This window comes from Erythranthe guttata, chromosome 13 (assembly GCF_056151865.1).
Source record: "Erythranthe guttata isolate IM_541 chromosome 13, IM_541, whole genome shotgun sequence".
In the NCBI taxonomy this organism is placed as follows: domain Eukaryota; kingdom Viridiplantae; phylum Streptophyta; class Magnoliopsida; order Lamiales; family Phrymaceae; genus Erythranthe; species Erythranthe guttata.
Genome location: NC_142545.1, coordinates 1,605,372 through 1,621,678, shown reverse-complemented (window position 1 = coordinate 1,621,678; position 16,307 = coordinate 1,605,372). Strand labels below are relative to the sequence as shown.

Sequence of the window (16,307 nt, the reverse complement as noted above, 5' to 3'; positions counted from 1 at the left end):
GTGCTTTTGCCTTCAATGTTTGTTAATTAATCTAGAAGATTTCATTAAATTTAACACCATAAGAATGGACGTGTAAGAAGATTCATAGTTGAGGGTCTGATTGTAATTACCCAAACATGATTTTTTTTTTGTTACAAAATGCAGTTTTTGATGTACAACAATCTGATATTTACAAGGCAAGAGACACATTTTATGATTTTTTTTTCTTCAAAATATGGAGTTTGAATGTGGTAAAACGGGTACAAATTAAATAATATTCCACATAATCTGGAAGATTTTACTAAATTTGACACCACAAGGATAGACGAGTAAGAAGACGCAATGGTGGATGTTTAAGAAGATTCATATTTGAGGGAATTATAGTAATTACTCAAACATTAGAGGTTTTTTCGTAATTTGCCCTTACCTTAAAGAGTGGCCGTAATTTACCTTCAATTTTATCAACACTAGAAAAAAAAATGAAAATGAATGGTTATATTACAATTGACCACTTATGAAATGATATTATACAATTGTCCTCTAAGGGCAAAATCGGCATTTTTAAAGAAATATTTCATTGAGTAAAAAGAATTATGTGAAAATAAACTTTGCATAATATTATTGCAATTACCATCTAAGGCTAAAATCGGCATTTTCAAGAAATAGTCCATTGAATAAAAAAAAATATGCCAAAATTAACTGTATAACCAAATTTTAGGAATACCAATTTTTTTGGTAATTTTAATAAGGGGGCTTTTTGGTAATTTACTCATCCTTTTTTTATCTTTACAATAAATCACTTGCAAGAAAAATATTCAAAAGCTTTGGCAGCGGCAGGGCTAACTACTAAAATGGCGGAGGCCGCCATCTGCCCAATTGACGCCCAATTTTCCGGCGAAATCTCCACTCTTCTCAGCTCTCCGCCGCTTCCTCAAGTTCAGGCACGAAATTATTTATATTTGAATTATATAATTAATTAATTAATTAATTTATGTTTTTTTTTTTAAATATTTAGAATGTATAAATTTTTTTTTCACAGGAATACTTCGAAGCGCTAGTATCTGAAAGGCAATGTTCTGGAATTAAAGTTATACCAGATAGCGAGCATGGAAAAGGTATATTCTTTTTTCTTATTTTTATATTTCATTTTTCTCCCCTTTAAAAAGAAATAAATTTGTGGAGTTTTAGTAATAGCAGCCTTTGTGTTTGATTCTTTGCTATTAAGTCCTTAATTAATCTTCCAAGTAATTGATTTACATAATGGTGGAAATGGTGATTAAAAGAAATTGATTTAAAGTATTAAACCAACTGCAGGGGTTTACAGTCAGTTTGATTTTGAAGAAAACGACCTTGTTTTGAAGGATCGAATGCTTGTCGGTGCCCAGCATTCATCGAACAAGGTGTCGAGGAAATTCGATTTTGTTTTCTTAGATAGTTTATCGATATATTTATTAACTCTTTTTTTTTTCTTTTTCGTTTTTGTATGTCGAAGATTGATTGTTTGGTTTGTAGTTTCTGCTTCCAATTCATCGGCTCAATAGAGCTTCAAATCGGGAGGAAACTGTATTTAGAAGAACTTGGTGTCTCTCCATTTAACGAATGTGGGCCGTCCGATCAAATGGAATGTAATAGTTCTTCCGGAAAAATTAATTTATCGCAAGATATTATCCAATCTTTAATGAATGGCAGTTTGCAATTGCCCTATTCGGAGAAATTCCGTCTGCCTTCGGTTGTTCCTTGCCCCGGTGGATGCAAAGAAGCTTATTATTGCAGGTAGATTCATACGTTTCAGTATTTTTTCGTATAAAAATTGAAAAACGTATTTTTTTTTTCGTATAATCCATTTATGGGTTTTTTTCGGTTTTTATTTTTTTTATTTTTTTTATTTCATTTTTATTTTTTTTATTTTTTTATAATTATGACACAGTTAAGATTTTTTTTTTTTTGTAGCAAATCATGTGCGGAAGCCGACTGGGATTCGTTCCATTCGTTACTTTGTATTGGGCGTGGATCATCTGCTATGAATACAGAAGCACTTTTGAAATTCGTGAAGCATGCTAATGGTAAAGCTCTATCTATTTCAGTCAATCAATACGTATATTGTTCTTCAGTATGCCTTTCTTGTTATAGATTATTCGACTAAGTTGATTAACATGCTTGCACTATCTCCTTTTTTTTCCAGAAACAAATGATATTTTCATCGTCGCTGCTAAGGTAAATTGCCCGATGAACTGGTTATTAAATCATTCCCACATATCTTGTCGAATTTAACTAGCCGGTAATTACTTTGCATGTAAGAGGATCTTCTCGATTTATGTGAGATAATTCTTTTTTTTTTGTTTTCAATTCTTTTGCTTCTGTTATAGGTAATTTCATTTACGGTTTTGAGATACAGAAAGTTGAAACAACAAGGGAAACACGGTACTTCTAAATCGAGCAGCAGTTGTATCTTCCCTTTGCTATTGGAGGCATGGAAGCCAGTGTCGATGGGGTTCAAGAAACGGTAATTCGGAAGTCGTTTATATCTCTCAAAGACACCTCGTATTTTCATTGTCTCGTGTACCACATTCATACCTTATCTTATGTGTGACCTCGGTCGAAGAAATATTTAAAAACAGCTCGTGTTTTGTGAAAACCAAGTTCTGTGGGTGTTTGTGTGTAGGTGGTGGGACTGCATTGCTCTGCCAGAAGATGTCGACTCTTGTGATGAATCTGACTTCAGAATGCAAATAAAAGACTTGGCATTTGAGGTAATCTTCCTATATACAAAAATGTAAAACAATATCTAATCGGAAGTTCAAATATGGTTGATGATTTAAGGGTGTTTTTGTTTTTTGTTTTTAAATTACGGCCACCCCCTAAGGTAAGGTCAAATTACCAAAAAAAAAAACCCTTATGTTTGGGTAATTACAACCACCCACCTCAACTATGAATCTCCATACACGTCACCCTACGGTGTCAAATTTAGTGAAATCTTCTAGATTATGTGAAATATTCTCCAGTTTGTACCCGTTTTACCCCATTCGAGCTCCACATTTTGAAACAAGATGATCATAAAATGTGTCTCTTGGCTTGTAAATATTAGATTGTGGTGCATCAGAACTGCATTTTGGCACAAAACCAGTACAAACTAGAAGATTATGTTGAATGTGACACCATAAGGGTGGACGTGTAAGAAGATTCATAATTGAGGGAGTGGTTATGATTACCGAAACATGAGGGATTTTTTCATAATTTGACCTTGCCTCAGGGGGTTGGCCGTAATTTACCCTTAGCTAATATTAGATCCACGAACTTTCATGGCTTTATGTAGACCACCAAGATCTGCACTTTTTTAATTGTGTTTATTTTACTATGTCAATAGTACCTTCGAAAAAAATATAATAAAAATTTGTAGTTCTGATTTATCTCATGAGCGTACTTATTGAATCTAATGTCACATTTCGAATTTTGTAGTCATTGCAGCTCCTGAAAGAAGCCATCTATGACTCGGAATGTGCGCCATGTATCCTAACTATTGCTGAATGACCTGCCATTTATTATTGGAACCAGTAAAATGTGTGTGTGTTGGTGTGTGTGTGTGTGTGTGTGTGTGTGTGTGTGTGTGTGTGTGTGTGTGTGTGTGTGTGTATAATTTTTTATTTTTTTCATATCTGAAGTCCTTAACCTTTTGAAGTATTTTCTCTCGACATATATGGTCATATTATTGGCATGTTTGAGCTGAATAACCTGTAAGTTTGTCATACTTCTTGTTACAGTTTCCGTAAGTATATTCGACTTTCAACGCAAGCATTGTTTGTGCTAACCTATGTATATATAATAGTGATTTGGTCGTAGCATCTCCAGTGGAGGATTACTTTTTATATATTGACGATCTTCCGCCCTCCCAAAAGGTTAGTATACATTGCATCTTTTTTTGTTTTTTAATGGTAATTACCGCAGTAAAAAGTAATTAATTATTAATTTCAGAAAGAAGCTGAGAAGATAACGAAATCTTTCCTCGATGCTCTTGGGGATGACTACTCGATTTCTTGCGAAGGTATAATACGCGAGGCCATGTGTAGTTCAGTTGACTTTTCATATTGATGTAGTATTTTTTAGTGCCTGTTTTTTATATTGGCAGCACAACTTACATTTACGAATCTACGTCAGGTACTGCTTTTTTTCCTCTGCAGAGTTGTATGAATCACTCGTGTATTCCTAATGCAAAAGCATTTAAGCGAGAAGAGGTATGATTTCATTTTACGAGTTCTTGGTTTTATTATTACACAATCTTCAAAACCTTAAAAATTGTGGTTTTGAAGCACAGACATCTTCGTTAAAATGTCGTAAAATTGAATTAAAAACAATCAAAACGTATATATTTATTTGTTTCAGGATAGGGACGGTCAAGCTATTATAGTTGCTCTACGACCCATTTTGAAGGGAGAAGAGGTAAAATAATCGCTTCAATATTAAATGTTTTTTTTTTTCGTGCCGTATCGTATAAAATTAAGGTTTTTCACCTATTTTCAAGATTTATTAAATGTGATATATCTGAGTTTTACAAAAATGTATTACTTTCAGATAACTATATCGTACATAGATGAGGATCTTACGTACGAGGAGAGGCAGGAATTACTGGCCGACTATGGCTTTACATGCAAATGCCCCAAATGTATAGAAGAAAGGCCGTAACTTGCAAGGCAAGTTATATATATACATTATGGGACAGTTCTTTTAACTTTCTTGCCAGTTAGCAAAACCGGACCTTACCACCATGAGATTTTTTGTGTACGATAAAATTATTCCGAAAATGATTTTCTTTTTCTTCTTTGGCTGAGTTGAGTAAACTATAGCATCTACATAAGTTGAAGTTTTTTTGAGTGTTTTGGTTCAACTGTTCTTGCCGATCTCAACGTCCATACGATATACTATTAGCACCAATATTTATATGTAGAAGGTCATTTTGATGTTTTAAGTTCGAGTTTGAATCGTTTATTTCAATATTAGTTTTTCATTTATATTTTCGTAAAAAATATATTGATGAGTAAACATATATCATTTGGTGTTTTTAAGTTTAAAATTACAAGGCCCCCCCCTTAAGATAAGGCATGATTACGAGAAAACCCTCATTGTTTGTATAATTACGAGCACTCCCTGAGTTATTCTTCGTCTAACGAATTTACCCTCAGAGAGTTAACAATTACATAATCAAATAGATTGCATGAAATATTCATTTTGTAATGACCAAAATACCCTTAGGGGTCTAATTGTAAAGTTTGTAAAATAATTTTATTTTTTTTAAAACTTTTTTTTTTACCGTTAACTAGCCATTTTTGTGTGGTTATGTAACTATGTTTCAAGGTTTTACATTGCATGAGGGGCTAAATGCAAGGACATCAGAAAATTGAAATTTTCTAACCTTTTTTCTCTTTCATTTAATTATTTTAACACATGGATATTTTAGACAATTATTACATTTTGTTAGGATTTTTTACAACTTGTAAGTTTCATAGGCTGCTCGTAATGCAAACAAGAATGATTTTTTTCGTAATTAGACCTTACCTCGGTCCTTGTAATTTGCCCTTAAAATAGGAAGATTTTTGTAATATATTTCAAACACAAAAAGGTTTATATGTAATTTAATCAATTCCCAAACGAGATATCTATTAAAAATAAAATAAAAAATTAAACCAAGAGGATAAAATTGTAATCGGCCACCTAATACAATATACATAAAGAACCCTTCATCTATTTAGGCAATCCATCCTCAAACCGTTGTTATTACAAAACTTTGATCTGTGTAATAAACTTGTAGAAGAACAAATATTGAATATCACACAATATCAACTTCCACAGTCTCTTCATTCTCGTCATCGTCATCACCTCTGTACTGCAATGCAACCAATTCAAAACACCTCATGTCAGGTTACTTGTCGTAGCTAAGGAAAACATTGGAAAAACGGGAAACGAGGTATCCACTTTCAGGTTGACAAAAATACATCAAGAAATTCATCTTTTCGTTTATAGTAGTTACATCTAATGTAAAATATTGACATTAAAGTTTGGTTAAGAAATTGAAAATTCCCAACACGAACACCATTAACTATGGATATATACGCATATACATACATACTTGTGTACATATACGGATACAAAAAAAAAAAATGTTTTGATTTAAGAAACCTGGGAATAGACGTTATGAGGGATGGGAGGCGGTGGGGGTGGCGGTAATGGTAAGCGGGGGGTGGTCCTCAGTGCAACTTCCATCTCGGCTCCAACTACCTGAAACTTGTTATTATCTGTTTCGACGACTTCAACATCTTCATCGATTGCATTAGCAGCTATACCAGTTGATGGTTTTGTAACGCCTGCATCAGATACCTTGTGCTGCAGAACATTTCAATTAAAAAAAACACATTAATGTCATCCCACAAGGTTATACGCCAAATTATTGCTCGTCTTGTGCACATAATCATACGAGTACCTGAATAAATTGACTCAAAACATATATAGTACACGAATTACTTTCCTCTCTTCCGATTTATTTTCAAGATATAAGAACGGGATAAGAAATCTAGCAACCGATAATGTATTTCCACCATTCCAACATTCATCGGACACAGATTAATGGATATAGAAAATTTAAAAAAGAAAAACTCCACTATCCTTTTTTTTTAAATATTGTCAGAAAACGTTGCACCTAATGCACGATGTGAAAGATGATGATAGCAGTTTTATCGAGACGAAAAAGGGTGGGCACCTTATCAGCAGTGGCGGCATCACCATCCGCCTCAGGTTTCTTGCTATTACTAAACTTATCATGATTTCCAGAGTGCCGAGAGAGCTTGTCAACTCTACTTCTTCCAACTGAATTCAATGAACAAAGTAAATTTTTGTCAGCTGAACTAAATTCACTTATTTACCAGTCAGTAAGAGAAGATATATGATGGATATCAAGACGGTTGGTTATATACTTCTGTACTACCTTGATTTGATGAATCATGAGCTCCCATGAATACTCGTGACCGTTTCTTAGGTGGGGCAGCATTCAGTTGACCCTCGTTCAATGGGCTAGCGTAACCACCGGCCACGTCATCACTCATCGTGTTAATTTCTTCATTACCTGGCCCGACAGCATCTGAAGCCAGCTGCTCACCCAGCTTCTGAAAATGAGCATGTGATCTATAAAACCAAATACATGATCAGTGATCGTTAAACCAGAAAACTATGGCAAAAGAGAACAGAAAAACTATTACCAAATCAAAAGCATACCTCTTCAGTTCATCTTGTAATCGCAAGTGACGACTATGTGCTTTAACAAACTTCTTAATTTTTGTAGTAAGCCTAAAAGATAAACAAGATCGTAATGAACCTAAACTGGAGTAGAGAAAGGAAAAGAAATGCCAAACTCCTAACTAGTCATGTTTTAAGCATCTCCATTAGTATCAGTTTATAAAGCAATTTATTTAGTGAAACTAATATTTATCGAATAATAGTGTATTTGGAAATAATAATTGTGCAATTGATGAACAAGTAAAAAATATTGTAATTGGAGGCGATTCAGCCACTGGTACTAACAAAATGATGTTTTTTGCATTTAGAACCACTTGACACAATTATGTTTATATACCTTTGAAATAGCATTTACCATCCAAGTTTGACTTCGAATTTATCAAACACCAATAGATATCCCTTAGGTTTTGTATAACCAAAATTTAAGAATCAAAGATCTATTTAGTACTACCTTTTGCCCTCCTCTTTCTCTTTTGAAAGTTGCATCTCGAGCTCGTGAATTTTCAAAGTGAAATTATCTGCTTCCTTAACCTTATCCTCCAGGTACATCTGTTCAACAAGCACAAAGGTTACAGGTATAAGAAAATTTCTTCATGTCCAATATAAGGTGAGACGAACAAAAGGACCATGAAAAAAATTTACAGAATATTCCTAAAGTGAAATCAGCAAGAACTGAAGCCACCATATACACACCACTTTTCTATCACTTCCACAAGTCTCGTTTGGAGAGGGATCCACGTTAATTAGCATATACAGTATTACGTAAGAACCAGGAAACGAGGAAACATAGACGGCACACTGCCTCGAGGAAAATTGGCATCATGGCATTTCATTTTTCCACAATTACGAAGACATAAAGAATACAATTAATAACCTCGAGCTACTACAATCGCAAAGAAATGAGACTAACCTCCATCCGCCGCCTATCACTCTCCAGCATCTTAATTTCAGAGTGAAGTTCTCTCAGCTGTATATAATCCAACAAAAGAAAGTCGAGATGACAATGAAACAGTCACAATAGAGCAAAGAGCCCTAAATGATGGCCGATATTTTTCAGCTACTTCCGCAAAACGAAAAGCCAGTATATCCATCAAACCTGCTCATCAACACGGACTTTGGTATCAGATGATATCTGTCTTCTATCTTTGATTTTATCTTCAGTCCCATCTGATATTCTGCCAGAATAGTCATTATGATGCCCATCCAACTGCCTTCTCTTTCTGTGATTTCTGTCACTGAAAAATGAAATGGATTTGAGATGTAAGAGAAAGATCAGCGAAGCCAAATTTTAGGTAATCTTATCCGATGAAAACAGAACATGTTTTCATGTTAAACATGTTAACACACCAAAATGCTGATAGATCTAGGATAAATAAAAAAGAGCAGCACTAGGTATCAAAATAATCGCGTATTATCAATCAAAACAACAAAGAAATATGCCATGGATATAACGCCCAATTGAGAGAAATACCATATTAGAGGATATTTTGATAAAGTAGCCCGCTTACACTAATTACCATATTTACAACTCATCCAGGTGCTAGCACTTTTGTCTTTCATTTTCATAGTACTAACCCTCAAAGATATGTAACATTCTTATGAAATCTTGAAACTATGGTAAATGCACAGTTAGAAACCTCCTCCGAAACCCCAAAATGTTCAATCACTTTGGCATACTACAACACCTTATTTTGAGCTTAAATAAATTAAGATCAAAAGTCAAAACTCCTCCCACTTAACAAAGTTAAGATAATAAAAACTTATTGAGCATAGATAGTATAGTTTAGTTCTAACATTTTGACCAATCATAAGATTTCTACATCAACATATGAACTCACATGCATGGTCAAAGAGAAGGGGTTTAAGATTTCAACTCCTTCCACCCCATCTGACATAATTTTATCAAATTCGTTGTCAGACATAATATGTTGTCAGACATATTTTTATCAAATTACTCCGCCTTCCAACGATTTCAACGCCTTTCACCCCATCTGACGACCATACAATTCGTTGTCAGACATAATTTTATCAAATTACTCTGCCTATCTGATGAAACAATATCTTTACACTTGTGCATTTTCTACAAAAGTATAGCAACTTGAAAATTTCCTTCCCATTTGAGAAGTATAATGGGTCCTATCTAATAGATTATTGTCATCTTAAATTATCTAAATCAAACTTTTTAGCTCCAATTCCAACCAAATAGTGCATGTAGAGAAAGTAATACTTTCAGCTTCGTTAAGCAGGAAGAAGAGATAATTAACTGAAACAGGTGGTATGAAGAAGTGTATTGAAGAGCAAAGAATGTAAACCAATTAAAGTTCGGTAAATGTATGCATGAATACATGAGCAGGTCATTTTATTAAGTTCCATCGTAAACTTGTTATTTATAAAGGTAGTACACTGGAATTTTTTTAATATAAGCTGGAAAATATTGAATATAAATTTTAGCAACTAATCAGACAATGCTCCATAAGATGGGTAGCTGGGTATATTATTTTATAACAATAGAACTAAAAAGGAAGCATAAAATATGCAGCACAAAATGAAAAGAAAACGAGAGTACAACAGAAAAAAGGTGGTAGCCAAATTTCAAACATCACGTGAGCCATCCGCACAGAACAAGAAAAATAGTAGTTTGATAACATCACACGATCAGGATAGGATAAAACCAAAGACAATTGAAATGAACTTACATCCTCTTCCCAACAGAGCGAGGACTGTCTCCTGCAAATTCAATTAGAAAAACAAATCAAAGGGCAATAATGTAAAGATGATGATCTACAAAGGACACAACATCGGATCCAGATGTAAAATTTTATGTATCTTACCACGAGAAGAGTGCCTTGCTTTGGCATCTCCTCGACCTGGTGAGTTTTCCAATGGAGAACGCATTCGGTCAAGCCTTTCTCTCAAGTCTCTACCCTCCCGATACTCCTCTCTTCCTGCAATTTGGAAAAACAAAAAATGATTATACCACCTCAAAATGCACAAATCATAATCTCAAAACAGAGACAATCAAGAGCATCCATAAGCCAATAACCAACATGAAGTTAAGCTTACCGTTAAAGGAACAAATGAGTAGTAACATAATTATGAACAGTTTTAGTGCCTTCTCGCAGCCATAGAACTAATGGCTCTTCGAATAAAGATAGATAAATATACCATGAGCTTTTATACAAAGAAAATCCTTCGAGAATCATGGAAGCAACTCAAAAAGATAGACATCCTCCGCCCTTGTGTGATAAGAATATAAAGCCACGGTGCACATTTCTTCTCGTGTCGGTATGAAATAAAAAACTAAATCCTTCCATATGCAATATATTGGCATCAATTGTCTACAGTTCCCAGCCAAGAAAGCAAGAGACCCCTTTCCCAGTATCTTTCATGGAGAAAATACCACGTTCTCGAAGAATATAAACAGTAACAAACTGCAGATAAAGTGGGAGAGTGCATTCGGATGGCCCGTTGCAGTGTCATTCATACAGAGTGAGATAAAGAAAATAACACGCAGAAATACCACGGAAACTATTTCTGATCCCCTTATTATACATCTGTTTCAAGATAGATTAGGATAAACCAAGAAGCCGACTAAACAGCACCAAAATCAGCATAAAGATGAACCAACCAGCATAATCCACTCTGATAAGATATACTAAGTCAGTGCACTGGGAATGATTAATAACCAACAGTAGCTTTTCGCGAAGTTCCTTCATTTCCATTGAGAAGTGAAAATATCCAACCAGAAATTTTGGATTAAGCATGCAGGGTCCTAAAGCACAAATTATATTTGCAATCTATATTTGGCAAAAAAATAAAATAACAATGATAATTAGTTAATAACATCAAAACATGTTGATCAATCAGTCAATTAACATAAATAAAGTGAAAATAGCGTATGTGCTACACATTAAGTTGGTTAGTAGTAACTGTAATCAGCAGCGGGGAATTATGAAAATTTTCCAAATGTATCAGAATCAAGTTATGCCACCAATAATTAATTGTCCATCAAATTTGATTTTTCTTTTGCAGAAGGGACAAACGTCTACGAATCATGAAAATCGATGAACTATACAAACCACAAGCAGAAAAAAAAAAAAAAAACACAGAAACTTCGTTTATTTGATTGCTAAACTCGATAATCGTTACAGTCCCAAATTTCTGCTGCCGTAAGAATTGCCTTTGTAATAGTTTCCATCATAAGTATATGATATCTACGCTTAAACCACAGGAATGCCTCTAACAGTATCAAATGATACCCAAAAAATTCAAAAAGACGATCCACTAATTGAAATTCATGTAATCCCCTTTTTTTAAGGTTAAACGCAGCACACGTTCGCATCCGTTATTCAACTATGCAACCAAACTTACATCCTACTGACGGATACAAAACAACTCGACAGCTGTGAAGCACAGATGCATGTAGAAATACGAGTAACGAGATATACTAATTACAATAACAATAACATGAATAAGCTGAAAATTCATTGAATATACATAACACATGATAATTCTACACAAAATGCATGGAATGTAACGAGAAAACACATCAAAAAAAATACTAATACCAGAAAATCAAGCTACGGAATCGGCAATTGGAATCGAAAAAAATATATTCAACATGTAAACGAAGCAATTATAATTCAGATTCTAAGCACTCCGCTTACTTGATGGTGAAGATAAAAAAAAAAAAAAAAAAAATTACCATTAAAGGAGCGGCGAAGCTCGGCGCTGCCGTGGGCGAAATTACAGAACTGGCGAGGGCAACGGCCTCTTTCGTACAGCATGCACAACTTCGTCTTGTAAAGTTCTCGCTCTACCATTTCTCTCTCTTCTTTTCGGTTGTTTAATTAATTGCAGAAACCCTGATTTGGTAATTCAGGGTGGAGAAAGATAACGGCGGTGAAGCACTGTACTAAATTAATTATAATAATTAGCATGAAAAATGCCACTTTTTTTAAGACAATTAGCTAAACCCCCCTCGATTATTATTTTCATTACAAATAAGACCCGTTATTTTAGGGCAAATTTTGAGAAATTCCCTGAGGTAAGACTTAATTATGAAAATATCCCTGATGTTTGTGTAATTACAAAAAAACTTCATGATATATGTTGCGTCTTACACAAATCTTAACAGAATAGTTTTGATTCCATGGAATATTCCTCAAATACTACTATCTATGTACATACCCGAATTAACCTTACGGTCATTGGAACATATTATTTAGGGTGTAAATTGTATATATTTAAGAAAATCAATATTCACAAATTTTTATAAGTACAATGTATTCTTCATTTTATAATTATTAAAATTTAAAAATATAAATTAAAAAAAAAAAAAAAAAAAGAATTAAAGCCATATTGTAACAATTAAGTTTATATTTAATGTTTTGTGAATTTTTTCGATTACATTTTTATACTTTTTTTAAACAATAAAATAGATTTTGCAAACAATATATATTAAATGTAAATAAACCATTGTAAAAAAAGTAAAATGTTTCAACTTGTTTCCATCCACCATCCTATACTTTTTTTAAACAATAAAATTTGCAAACAATATATATTAAATGCAAATAAACCATTGTAAAAAAAGTAAAAAATGTTTCAACTTGTTTCCATCCACCATCCAAAATCATAGCCGTTATTGTTACAGATTTAAGGGTTGTAATGGTAAATGTTCATAAGAGGTTTCATTGTAATGTATCAACATATATCTTCTTAAGTTCTATTAGGAGGAGGTAAAGCGACATCGAATCAAAGTAAAGGACATAAGGAGAATTTATCCTTTATCTATGTTAATTTAACCATGTCTATATAAATTTAACAGTGTTGATTAACTATGATAACATCACTTTTATAAATTTGAATTCAACTATATTGATTTGAGGTCAGCAGCAGAGGCCGTGTGGTTCTTTCTAGTGTGCAACTTGAATTGTAATAAGAATATTGTACAATAAAATAATTAGGGAAATTTTCTGATCTAAATACCACAAAATTACATTACAAATTTTTTTCAGAAAGAATTACATGACAAAAAAATAGTCTCTCTATTTCTCTATTTTTATTTTCAAACGGACAGAACCTCTGCTGTTCGTCGACACCTGCAAAACAACACAGAAACTCCATTGCTAAATACAATTAAAAAACAAAATACGCAAATTATTTAATTTAAAAAATTTACGAGGTTTTTCCGGGGTGTAATGTCATGTAGATGAATACAAAAACCAGGATAAGCCACAACTAACTATGGCGCCCAAGCCATTATACCATAGAGGAACTGAATTTCCCCCAGAATTGGTAATGGGCGCTATTAAACCATTTTTATTGTTAAATTTTATTATAAAACAAGTTAAATATTATTTTGACAAATTGAAAAAAATATAGCGCTCAGACAGCCAAGGGTTTGTCTTCAAATACAAGATCAGAAACTCTAGTCCACACTATTTCTTCATCACCGCGCAATTTATTCAAATTTATATTTTTTACTTAATATTTAACTATTAAGATTTATTTTTAATATATATAGTTTTTGTATTAAATTTCCAATATTAACAAAAACGTAATTGTTTCCTATATGTTAAAAAAAATAACAATTAGCACCAAATTTGAATGAAAAAAACTAATTTGAGGAAATATTAAAAAAAATTAACAATTAGAAATAATAATTATTAAAAAAAAAAGAAATGTAGCAGTAGACAGGTAGCACGGTGACACAAGAAAAACACCGCACTGTTTAAAACTGACTAATTTCTCTATGCTTCGGGAAACTTGAAATCTCTCACTAATTCAAACAGAGACTTCACCATTATGAAGCAACCAATATTAAAAAAATCATTGTAATTTATTTATAGAAGCCAGGGCAAAATGGGCAAATTCCAAGCAAAATAGAAATTGCCACGTCATTGAAAAAATAATAAAATATTAATTCATCAGGCTACATTTCTTTCTATGCTTTCATTGACACGTCAATTGGGAGGCCAAAAAACGCAACGCCTATAGAAAGCAACAATTAATATTTACAATATTTTTAAATTTATTTTTTTAATTAATAAAAATTTATGAGGTGTTTCCGGGGTGTAATGACATGTAATTAAATACATTAACCAGGATTAGCCACAATTAATTATTGCGCCCAAGCCATTATATCATAGAGGAACAGAAAATCCTCCAGAATTGGTAAAAGGGCGCTAATTTAATATTTTTTTTAATTTTATTTAAATAAATAAAAAACTAAATAAAATATAATAAAAATTATATTTTTTTGGGGGGAAAATTGTGCTCAGATGAAGGAGAAGTCGTTTTTTATATAGGCTCACGGATCTGAATCCACTGCCAATAACACTCTCATTGTGTTTAATCTCGTCATTGCAATTACATAAATAATTAAATTAGAAGAAAAAAAAATAATTAATTGGCTTCAGTGTGTGTAACAATCAAATCCTTGATTGAAATTTTAATTTTCAATCTCAATGAAATCCGCTAAGATAAAAAATTTATCATCATCAGCCAATTAAAAAATTCGATCTTTTCGACTTTTGTAAATATCAGAAAAAATTGAAGATTATATTTTGAAAGACAAATTAATTGATACAAAAATTAAATATCAGAAAAAATTGAAGATTATATTTTGAAAGACAAATTAATTGATACAAAAATTAGGGTTTTTTGACCTAAAAAACCAATCGGAAAATTGGATCTTTTTGTATTTAGTAAAAAATCAGAAAAAATAAAAAAAATTGCAATAGATATTTTAAGAGGCATAAAAAGGATTAAAAATTGAGATTTGTTTGACCTAAAAAAACAAATTGGGAAAATTGAGCGCTCAGACAGCCAAGGGTTTGTCTTCAAATGCAAGATCAGAAACTCTAGTCCACACTATTGCTTCATCACCGCGCATAGATTCAGATTCATAAGAAAATAACTAAATACTGAAATAAATTACCAAAGCCACCGCCGTGGGAGCGGAGGGATTAAGCCGCCGCCGCCGCCGTGGGAGCGGAGGGATTAAGACGCCGCCGCCGTGGGAGCGGAGGAAATTAAGCTGCCGTGAAGATGATGAATTGAGGGAGAGAAGGGGTGTATTTATAGATGAATTTAGGGTTTAGGGGGGGTGGGTGTGGGTTAGGGTTTTAAGCTTTAGAGTTGTGGGCTGAGTGTACGTGTGGGCTGCTGTTTGAATAATTCAGAAAATTTATGGGCTTTCACTTTTTCAAGTCTTAATAAAAAATTATTTAATATTAATAAATGACAAAAAGTGTGAATAATATATTAATATTATATTAAATTACACTACCTCCCTTGAGGTTATGTATAATTGCAGTGATGCCTTCTTAAATTTGAAAAAAGTACACAAATCTCATCTTATGGTTTGATTTTTATTATATTTCAACTACAATTTACTAGATTGTTATAGAATATAAATTATATATGTCTAACAAACGTATCAAATGCACTGAGAGAGAGACGAAAAAGAATTGATTTTCAAAGCTATATACATCTTAAAGCAATGTTTGACGTCTTGTAACATAGATAACATTTTTACTCTTACTAAAATTCGGTTTCGTGTTTATGTTTTTCCTTTACGAAAACCATTTGTACTATACTATGATTTCAAAATCACGAGGGAATGAATACATTGTTTCATAGTACATTGAATAAAACTAGAAATCTTGTCCTTGAACAAAAGACGTTAACTTCCAAAGACATTGTTTCATCCATTTCCATATTGCTTCTTTTATTTTTTTTAGGGTAAATTACAACCACCCTTGAGGTATGGTCAAATTACGAAAAATCCTCTCATGTTTGGATAGTTACATCTATCTCTTTAACTATGAATCTTTTTACACCTCCATCCTTGTGGTGTCAAATTCAACATAATCATCTAGATTGCGTGGAATGTGATCTAATTCGTACCCATTTTGTGTCAAAATGTAGTTTTTGATGCATCGAAATCTGATATATATATATATATATATATATATATATATATATATATATATATATATATATATATATATATATATATATATATATATATATATATATGGGCC

General features: G+C 32.7%; 2 protein-coding genes and 7 non-coding genes across 11 annotated transcripts; 1 reads left to right on the top strand and 8 right to left on the bottom strand.

The window, feature by feature from the left end:
- The first annotated feature begins 771 nt into the window (after positions 1 to 771).
- ATXR2 (histone-lysine N-methyltransferase ATXR2) lies at positions 772 to 4,939 on the top strand. Its single transcript, XM_088827551.1, has 15 exons — positions 772 to 920; positions 1,019 to 1,094; positions 1,294 to 1,379; positions 1,472 to 1,752; positions 1,930 to 2,042; positions 2,162 to 2,193; positions 2,346 to 2,482; positions 2,642 to 2,729; positions 3,436 to 3,484; positions 3,656 to 3,710; positions 3,803 to 3,872; positions 3,949 to 4,018; positions 4,132 to 4,208; positions 4,357 to 4,413; positions 4,546 to 4,939. Exons 1-15 carry the CDS (start codon positions 831 to 833, stop codon positions 4,654 to 4,656), a joined length of 1,392 nt encoding a protein of 463 aa, XP_088683677.1. The 5' UTR covers positions 772 to 830; the 3' UTR covers positions 4,657 to 4,939.
- Positions 4,940 to 5,626: 687 nt separating this feature from the next.
- LOC105972080 (Zinc finger C-x8-C-x5-C-x3-H type family protein) lies at positions 5,627 to 12,216 on the bottom strand. 3 transcript variants are annotated; one of them, XM_012997015.2, is made up of 12 exons: positions 11,963 to 12,216; positions 10,321 to 11,054; positions 10,089 to 10,202; positions 9,954 to 9,984; positions 8,354 to 8,492; positions 8,168 to 8,224; positions 7,709 to 7,806; positions 7,237 to 7,308; positions 6,950 to 7,146; positions 6,725 to 6,831; positions 6,148 to 6,351; positions 5,627 to 5,854 (listed from the first exon to the last, which is right to left on the bottom strand). In XM_012997015.2, exons 2-12 carry the CDS (start codon positions 10,346 to 10,348, stop codon positions 5,798 to 5,800), a joined length of 1,104 nt encoding a protein of 367 aa, XP_012852469.2. In that variant the 5' UTR covers positions 10,349 to 11,054; positions 11,963 to 12,216; the 3' UTR covers positions 5,627 to 5,797. The 3 variants fall into 3 exon arrangements, with proteins under 3 accessions (XP_012852469.2, XP_088683678.1, XP_012852466.2); XM_088827552.1 differs by having other exon boundaries at positions 10,321 to 10,811; positions 11,963 to 12,123; XM_012997012.2 differs by lacking the exon at positions 10,321 to 11,054 and having other exon boundaries at positions 11,963 to 12,183.
- A 1,214-nt stretch (positions 12,217 to 13,430) lies between these two features.
- On the bottom strand, positions 13,431 to 13,556 carry LOC105972063 (small nucleolar RNA snoR80). The gene has a single exon (XR_016029444.1). It is a non-coding gene; the product is annotated as a small nucleolar RNA snoR80 (small nucleolar RNA).
- Positions 13,557 to 13,636: 80 nt separating this feature from the next.
- LOC148765600 (small nucleolar RNA Z157/R69/R10) lies at positions 13,637 to 13,721 on the bottom strand. The gene has a single exon (XR_016029449.1). It is a non-coding gene; the product is annotated as a small nucleolar RNA Z157/R69/R10 (small nucleolar RNA).
- A 217-nt stretch (positions 13,722 to 13,938) lies between these two features.
- On the bottom strand, positions 13,939 to 14,074 carry LOC148765599 (small nucleolar RNA snoR137). The gene has a single exon (XR_016029420.1). It is a non-coding gene; the product is annotated as a small nucleolar RNA snoR137 (small nucleolar RNA).
- Positions 14,075 to 14,309: 235 nt separating this feature from the next.
- LOC148765598 (small nucleolar RNA snoR80) lies at positions 14,310 to 14,435 on the bottom strand. Its single transcript, XR_016029443.1, has one exon. It is a non-coding gene; the product is annotated as a small nucleolar RNA snoR80 (small nucleolar RNA).
- A 96-nt stretch (positions 14,436 to 14,531) lies between these two features.
- On the bottom strand, positions 14,532 to 14,629 carry LOC148765597 (small nucleolar RNA Z152/R70/R12). Its single transcript, XR_016029454.1, has one exon. It is a non-coding gene; the product is annotated as a small nucleolar RNA Z152/R70/R12 (small nucleolar RNA).
- Positions 14,630 to 14,669: 40 nt separating this feature from the next.
- Positions 14,670 to 14,766, bottom strand: LOC148765596 (small nucleolar RNA R11/Z151). The gene has a single exon (XR_016029459.1). It is a non-coding gene; the product is annotated as a small nucleolar RNA R11/Z151 (small nucleolar RNA).
- Positions 14,767 to 15,071: 305 nt separating this feature from the next.
- Positions 15,072 to 15,156, bottom strand: LOC148765595 (small nucleolar RNA Z157/R69/R10). The gene has a single exon (XR_016029450.1). It is a non-coding gene; the product is annotated as a small nucleolar RNA Z157/R69/R10 (small nucleolar RNA).
- Between the last annotated feature and the right edge of the window lie 1,151 nt (positions 15,157 to 16,307).

Bases quoted from the DNA above. Each gene is read 5' to 3' on its own strand.
- ATXR2 (XM_088827551.1), top strand. From the start codon at position 831: ATGGCGGAGGCCGCCATCTGCCCAATTGACGCCCAATTTTCCGGCGAA. The intron at 2,043-2,161 runs GTAAAGCTCTAT...TTTTTTTTCCAG, and splicing joins ATTCGTGAAGCATGCTAATG to AAACAAATGATATTTTCATC. The intron at 3,711-3,802 runs GTAAGTTTGTCA...TATATATAATAG, and splicing joins ATGTTTGAGCTGAATAACCT to TGATTTGGTCGTAGCATCTC.
- LOC105972080 (XM_012997012.2), bottom strand. From the start codon at position 12,080: ATGGTAGAGCGAGAACTTTACAAGACGAAGTTGTGCATGCTGTACGAA. The intron at 10,203-11,962 runs GTAATTTTTTTT...TCCAAATTGCAG, and splicing joins GCTTCGCCGCTCCTTTAATG to GAAGAGAGGAGTATCGGGAG. The intron at 8,225-8,353 runs GTTTGATGGATA...GATTATATACAG, and splicing joins AAGTCCGTGTTGATGAGCAG to CTGAGAGAACTTCACTCTGA.